At 49.1% G+C, this 8133-nt stretch overlaps 1 protein-coding gene across 1 annotated transcript in view; it reads right to left on the bottom strand.

The window, feature by feature from the left end:
- Positions 1-1768: 1768 nt before the first annotated feature.
- RNF121 (ring finger protein 121) overlaps positions 1769-8133 on the bottom strand; it is a 72737-nt gene continuing 66372 nt past the window's right edge. Inside the window, exons 7-9 of the mRNA XM_037135682.2 lie at positions 4250-4383; positions 3520-3621; positions 1769-1895 (exon numbers count right to left, since the gene is read on the bottom strand). Coding sequence (XP_036991577.1) covers positions 1775-1895; positions 3520-3621; positions 4250-4383 — 357 coding nt within the window. The 3' untranslated portion in view covers positions 1769-1774. The remainder of the gene's footprint in view (positions 1896-3519; positions 3622-4249; positions 4384-8133) is intronic.

The following is an 8133-nucleotide window of genomic DNA, read 5'->3' as shown; positions in this document are numbered from 1 at the left end:
TCCCCTACCTCCTGCCCCAGGAACTCCTAGGCTGCAGGGCACAGGGAAATGCTTCCGTAGGCACCCCGGCACCCCACAGTTAAGTCAGGAGGCAAGGCTGCCTGGGGCTCCAAGACACAGTCCTTTGAGGTGGGGGCTGGCGGGTGAGATGGACAGGAGACAGGCTTCTGCTTCAGAGCATCACCAAGACCAGAGTTAGGCTGCTGAGAGGTCATGGGACTCAGGACTGGTGAAATATGAAGAGCGAGCCTTGAACAGCTGGGCCTCAGCTTCTCACATGAGCCTGATGTGGGAGTTGAGGGGACAACAGTGAAAGGATGACTCCTGGGCCCTTCACCCAGCCCCTTCTTCGCGCTCTGAATTCAGACGGGCACGAGCAGTAGGGAACCATGAGAAGCCACACTGAGTAAGAGAACCGAAGTTGAGGATGACCTCATGAGACTGACCTCAGGTGGTGAGGACACGGCCACCCAGGGATGCCCCAGGGCCCCTTCTGCCACAGCGCAGGAGCCTGACATTCCACCACTCCCAGAGATGCTGTGCAGTGCCAACCGGGGCCCCAGCTCTCCAATGGGAACAGCAAAAGGCAGCCAACACACCCCTGAGGACCCCAGGGAAGGAGGTGGGGAAAAGAAAAGCAAGATAATGTTCAACTTTCCAACCCAGCTCATGGAGCTTTATTAAGAATAGAGTGACAAGATCTTCCTCGGTTCTTGCTGCCCTTGAAGGGGTCGGCCCAGCTGGGCCGTACTCCCTAGGAGCACAATGCGGAAGGCCCATGTCTGCCCTCCTACGTCCTTCAAAACTCCTAGGACCAGAGCTGGGGTCTGTCTCCCTGGAACCCCTTTTCAGAAGCCATACTCACCCGGGCCTTCCCCTCCTCCCACTCACCCCAACTCTTGCTGGCAGGCCCAGGCAGGGTCCCTGAACGACGAGGCTGACACAGGGATCCTCCCTGGCCTGGGAATCCCCTGCCAGCTTCCAAGGAACACTGCTGACAGGGACAAGTCTCATGTTTCTCACAGTCCCTCTGCCACGCCCATTCAGATGCACGTACACACACTCACCCAGGCTTTCAGGGAAGGAAGTGATGTGGCAAAAGGGCCTTTGGCACATGTCACCACTTCCTGGCACCACTTCCAGGCCTCCAACCCTGGCTGAGCAGGGTCCCGCGCGGGGCAGGTTACCCAAGCTGTTACTGCTTCTGGCTGACCACGAACCGAGCCTCAGTGCCTTCTGAGGTGCCGCGGCTTCCCTCACTGGAAAAGTCACAAGGCTCCACTTGCCTCAAGCAGCCCAGGGCTCCCGCACAGGGACAGACAGAGGACACCTCACCTCTCAGTGCTTGTCTGTCGCCAGTCGCGGGGCTTCAGCTCCTCACACAGAGTGTGCCAGCCCCACGGAGCAAGGGAAGGAAGGGGGTAGGCTGAGGCTCTCGGCCAGAGGCAAGAGGGCTCCTTTAAACCAAAAATGTGGCTTTGCTCCTGCCCTGCTCAAACAGGAAGGACAAGGCCTGGAGGAGTTGGGGCAATTCTTATGCTCCACAATATAAAAGGTTTTTAAATATATTCATCAAAATAGTTTTCTTTTAAAAAGCCCCCGCTGCTGACAGCCCCACTGGCTAGCTCGCCATCATATCCCTCCCCAGCCCCGTCACAGCCAGAAGGGTCCTGAATGGCCCAAGTGCCCCTTGAGTAGTTCCCCCCAGGAGGTCTTGAAGGGCAGAAAGAAGTGTGCCCTGAGGTCCATGGTGGGTGGATGCTCTTCTGTCTGACTATTCCAGGCCCAGGATGTAGTTGATGCCTTGTACCAGGCCAATGATGACAGGCTGCCAGGCTACCAAGTATCGAAGCCAATCCAGCAGCTGCCCATACATGACGTGAGGCCTCTCCCAGCTGCCAGTGTGTTAAAGGAAAGAGGCCATGCATAGAGCAACTAAGGTTGGTCTAAAGGGTGGGTTTGCCCGTGTCCTCCCTGGGACTGCCCACACTTTCCAGTTGCGCCACAAAATCAGCCTACTTTCTAGAAAGTCTCACCAGCCTTCCCATGTTGGAATAAAAGGCTAAACCCAGAGAAAAGCGGAGGGAGGGCGGAAGGGAAGAGTGCAGAAGATGGGGTGGAGAGGTGAAACGAAGTCTCCACGACCGACATGCAGAGAGGGTCGCCCCTGCAACAGCTTCCCTGGGACAGGACTGGCAGTGTGAGAGAGCACAACCCAAGGCTGCTGTGAACGCACCTGTGCCAGTGGCTGCAGGGAAGCTGGGGGTTAAATAACACAACCCCGAAGGTTCTTGTAAGGCCCCAGAGGGCACTTTTTCTAGGGCAAGGGAGAGGCTGAGTCTAGGGACAGGAAGAAGGGAACACAAGGCTACACAGGAGATAAGCCCTGGCAGAGGCCCCAGGAAATCCCCACCCAGAGGCACTAAGCACCAGGTCCTGCTGAGGCCCAGCGGCACTGGTGATGAGTTCCCTTCATTTTGCTTTATAGCTAAACAATAGGCAAGACACCAGGAAAGGAAGCCTGGGATTTCAATTCTGGGCAAAGAACAGGTTGACCTCCTGAGACTTGGGGGAGGGACAGAACCTCTCCAAAGGCATCAGAAAGAGAAGACCGGCCTAGTGTCTGAGAACGAAGGGAAGCCCCAAGCATCAGCTTGACCACGGAGTTACTTAGCTGTTCCTAAACTAGTCCCTGCAAGAACCAGGCAAGGAACCTAAAAGGGCCCGCCTCTTGTTCAGAGACTATGCAAATGTACTGGGAATGCACTGGCTCCCACACAGCCCAGCCAGTGTCCAGGGAACAGGGAACCATAACACAGAGGAAAAGGGAAGCCGGGAACAGAGGGGAGGAAGCTGGCTCTCTGGATCCCCTGGGAAGTGAAGGGGGCAGGCAGACAAGCAGCTGGGTTCTTTCTGACAGGCTGTGAGGAGGAGGAGGAGGAGGGGGAGGAGTGGGGAAGGCTGGCAGGGTAGGAAGTGGTAGCTCAGAGGAGCACAGGCCGTGTGTTCATAGTGGATAGGGAGGGGGAGTCCCTCAGCCATCCCTGCACCTTGCAGGCCCTGCACAGGCAAGACCACCATGGTCTCTAACCCTGCATGCCATAGACAAGGCATCATCACCCATTAGTCATGTAACATGGAGCAAGTTATTCAATCTCCAACTGTTTCATCTGTAAAATGAGAATATCACCCAGGCTGTAAAGTTGCTTGAGAATTAAGTGACATTAATTATGAGTGGATCATTTAACATAGTACCAAGAATATAGTAAGCAAGCAGTGTAGGTGCCATAACTACCAACTTATCCTTGAGGATTCTAGAATGATGATGAGAAGCTGAGGCATTAGTCCTGCCCCATGTTCCACCCCCAACTTTCTTAGACCTGAGGCCGAACAGAATGGTGGACATGGACCAGACTGCGGGCAGGAGGGAGGGCCCCAGCAGGACTCAAATGCCTGGTCGCCATGGCCACTGCTTTCTTCCCACTGCCCACTCCCAAAAAGAACCCAAACAAAGGATACGGGTTGCTGAACATCCTCTTGAGATCTACCTTCTCTTTGCAGTAGGGACACGTCTGCTTCTTTCCCACAATGCACCAGCCTCGGATGCAGAACTCGTGGAATCTGAGCACCACTGGTCAAGGGAAATGATGGTGGGCAGCCAGGGTGGCCACTCCAGCTCTGCGCCAGCCTTTAAGACGCCCATGCACTAGCTCTTGAGAAAGGTTCAAAAGCCTGGCTTCACCCCTTATCAGCTGTATAATCTTGGGCAAGTCTCTTTTCTCTGAACCTTTTTGCTCATATGTGAAGTGAGAATAATGATCTCTACCTTACACAGTCATTCTGGGGAAAAGTGTGGATAACATAATACATGGCAGAGAATGAGAGCTAAGTACATGACACATCTTAGAAGTGTTATTCAGGGAGATCTGACTGTGACACAGGGATGCAGTAAGAGGATACTCTGCCTGCCCCTGTGACCCATCCAATCTTGGGGCAGCCAGTGCAGCTTCAGGCTCCTCTCTGATCCATCCAAGCTGAGAATACAATTTACATAACAGTGGCTCCCATTGGTAGGGAATAATGAGCAGGGCTGCAGGGGCCATTCCTGGGTGTCGGCTTCTCTAGCAAGGAATACCACCCAAATGTCTGCCCTCTGGTGACTCTCCTACACTCTACAGTTGGGGCACCATGTCCCCCTTCCCTCCTTGACTGCAGTGTGCATGTGGCCCAGGAGCTCTAGGCAGGATACACGTGATTGCAAGATAGCCTGTACGTGTTCTCGATGATGCCTTCTTCACTGACATCCACGTGGATTTGCTGGCCACACACGGCACACATGCTGTCCGAGAGGTGTTTGGTAGGTATGCCTGACTCGCTGTAGAACTGGGAGAGAACAACACAGGGAAAAGACAGGAAGATGTGAGAATCAGACACAGTGGGAACCCACCACAGAGACCTGACGTCCTCTAAGCAAGAAAGCAAAGTTGCAGGGGTGGTCACAAAACCAAAGGACATCTTTTATTCACCAAATTGACCTCATCCTTGCTGGGCAAATGGGGAGAAAGGGACACACCAGAGATGGGTTGGGAGGTCAGATCTAATAGGACCTCACAACTAGGCTGGGTCAGCCTCAGGGACAAGAAGAATGGTAGGGAAAAGGACCCAGGGCTGGAGACCAGGAGCTATGTCAGGTAAGCCACCCTGTGGCCCGACTATGGTTCCACAGACATGGACAACATCTCTAAGATTCAAAACCGAAATACTCAGAGCAATGCTGTTTTGTGATAAGGGCATTCTCAGATACTTGTGGCAGCAGCAAAAGAGGTTCAATCCTTTTGGATAGCATTTGGCACAGTGTCCCCAACTGTCACACACTTTTCCCCCATTAATTTCACTTCAAGGATTTTAAATAAATAAATACAAATGTCAAAAAATCTTCACACAGAGATATTCATTTAAGTATCATTCATAATTAAAGAAGCAAAGAGTCTGGCACTTCCTCTAAAAGTTACACAAAGAGCCCTAGCTGGTATAGCTCAGTGGATTGAGTGCTGGCCTGAGAATCAAAGGGTTGCCAGTGCAATTCCTGGTCAGGGCACATGCCTGGGTTTTGGGTTAGTCTCCAGTTGGTGTGCATACGTAACAGGCAACCACACATTGATGTTTCTCTCCCTCTCTTTCTCCTTCTCTTCCCCTCTCTCTAAAAATAAATAAATAAAATCTTTTTTTTAAAGTTACACAAAAAAATCACCATATGACACAGCAATCTCATTCTTTGGTATATACCTCCCAAAAAATGAAAACAGGGGCTAAACACACACTGGTAGGCCAGTGTTCATCACAGCACTACTCACAATAGCCAGAAGGTGGAAATAATCCATATGTCCATCAATAAATAGATGGGTAAACAAAATGTGGTATATCCACACAATGGAATATTATTCTGTCATTAAAAATAATGAAGCTCGAGACTTCCGCCAAGATGGAGGCATAGGTGGATGTGCCATGCCTTCTCACACAACCAAGTTTAGAGACAACTAAATATTAGCAACAGAAAACACAGCCAGAACACGGAAAATTGAACTTTTCGGAAGTCCATTAACAACAAATTCTTCAGCCTGACCGGTAAGGGGCGAAACCAGCGGCTGGTGAAGCGGGGTTGCACAGGAAAACTCGGTCAGACGGACTCAGGCGCGGAATCCAGATGCGGAATCCAGGCGCAGGGTTGGACCTAGTGAGCGACCGCGGGGGAGACAGCGGGGCAGCGTGTTGACTGAGGTCGCGCATTTGTGCGCAGGTGGACAGGCGAGGGAGTGGGCGGTTGGACCTGGCCGGCAGGTCCCCACGGCAAGGCAGTGGAGGGCGCTGCCATTTCCCTGCTCTGACCCCACCTCCACATACAGCGTAATAACCCAGCGACTCTGAGTGGCCCGGCCCAGGTGAACCACCTAAGGCGCTGCTCCTCCGCACCCAGCTGTGAGAAACAGCAGAGGGGGGCGCCATTTCCCCGCTCTGACCACGCCCCCACATACAGCGTCACAAACCAGCAACCTGGGAATCCAAGGTGCCGCTTCTCACACTTAAAGGGCCGGAACAGACCAAGAATGGCGCAGGAGGATCTCAGAGCCCCAGAGCCAATAGATCTAAGCAATGAAGAAATAGCAAAACTCACAGACACACAGTTTAAAACATTGGTGATCAGGATCCTCACAGAACTGGTTGATTATACCGACAAATTAGACAAATATATGAAGGCGAAACTAATTGAAATGAATGGAATTGCACAGGACACCAATAGCAATGAAAAGGAAACTGGGACTCAAATCAATGGAGTGGACCAGAAGAAAGCAAATAATGGCCAAACAGAAAAGAGTCAAGAAGCAAGAATTTGAAGAAATGAGGAGAGTCTTAGGAACCTCCAGGACATCTTTAAATGCTCCAACACCCGAATTATAGGGGTACCAGAAGGGGGAAAGGCACAGCCACCAGTGGAAAAATTATTTGAACAAATAATAAAGGAGAATTTCCCCAATCTGGCAAAGGAAATAGACTTCCAGGAAATCCAGGAAGCTCAGAGAGTCCCAAAGAAGTGGGACCCAAGAAGGAACACACCAAGGCACATCATCATTACATTAGCCAAAATTAAAATGAAGGAGAGAATCCTAGAAGCAGCAAGAGCTAAGGGGACAATCACCTATAAAGGAGTCCCCATCAGACTGTCAGCGGATTTCTCAAAAGACACCTTACAGGCAAGAAGGGGCTGGAAAGAGGTATTCCAAGTCATGAAATCTAAAGACCTACATCCAAGATTGCTCTATCCAGCAAAACTTTCATTTAGAATGGAAGGACAGATAAAGTGCTTCTCAGATAAGATCAAATTCAAGGAGTTCATCATCACCAAGCCCTTATTATATGAAATGTTAAAGGGACTTATCTAAGAAAAGTTAAAGAAACATGAACAGTGAAAGGACAACAAACTCACAGTTATTAACAACCACACCTAAAATGAAAGCAAACTAAAAGGACAGCTAGATCAGGAGTGGAAACATAGAAATGAAGATCTCAAGGAGGGTTAGCAACAGGGGAGTGGGAGGAAGAGAAGGGGGGAGAAGGTACAGAAAATAAGTAGCATAGAAAATAGAAGTAGATAGAAGATAGATGGGGGGGCAAGAATAGCATGGGAAATATAGAATCTAAAGGAATTGAGACATGGTCATAAACTAAAGGGGGGGTAATGGTGGGGATGGGGGGTAGGGTGGAGGGGAATGAAGGGGGGAATAGAACAACTGTAACAGCATAATCAATAAAAAATTTAAAAAAAACAAAAAAACATATCCTCAGGTGAGGATTAAAATAAATAAGTAAATAAAAAAAATAATAATAATGAAGCTCTTGTCCTGGCTAGTGTAGCTCAGTAGATTGAGCACGGGCCTGCGAACCACACGATCGTGGTTTGATTCCCAGTCAGGGCACACGCCTAGGTTGCAGGCCAGTTCCCAGCAGGGAACTCACGAGAGGCAACCATACATTGATATTTCTCTCCGTCCCTTCCTCTCTAAAAATAAATAAATAAAAAATATTAAATTAAAAAAAAATGAAGTTCTGAAACATGCTACAACATGCACGAACCTTGACAACCTAAAGAAGGTGAAATAAGCAGACACAAAAGGACAAATATTATATGACTCCATTTATATAAAATACCTAGAACAGGCAAATTCATAAAGACAAAGTAAATTAGGGTTAGGACGACAGGACAAGAAGTTACGGCTTAAGGGGTAAAGTTTCTGCTTGGGGTGACAGTTACACAACACTGTGAATGTAATTAAGGTACTAAATCATACACTTAAAAATGATTGAAGTGGAAAAAATGATGAAAAGAATAAAAAATAGATACCATGTGGGAAAAAATGGCTGGTGACCATCAAAATGAATACGGGTTCTGTGATTCTGTCTCTGTTCTTGTTTGCTTAGTTTGTTTTTTATATTCAATTGTTGATAGATGTATTTATTGCCATTTTATTATTCATAGTTTTAATCTTTTTAATAAGTTCCTTTAATATCTCATATAACAATAGTTTGGTGATGATGAACTCACTGCTGTTTTTTCTTGTCTGGGAAGGTCTTTATCTG

This window comes from Artibeus jamaicensis, unplaced genomic scaffold (assembly GCF_021234435.1).
Source record: "Artibeus jamaicensis isolate MK-2021 breed Jamaican fruit bat unplaced genomic scaffold, CSHL_Jam_final contig_64, whole genome shotgun sequence".
NCBI classification, from domain to species: Eukaryota; Metazoa; Chordata; class Mammalia; order Chiroptera; family Phyllostomidae; genus Artibeus; species Artibeus jamaicensis.
The sequence above is the reverse complement of the archived record's forward strand: the minus strand, read 5'-3'. Positions and strand labels throughout refer to the sequence as shown.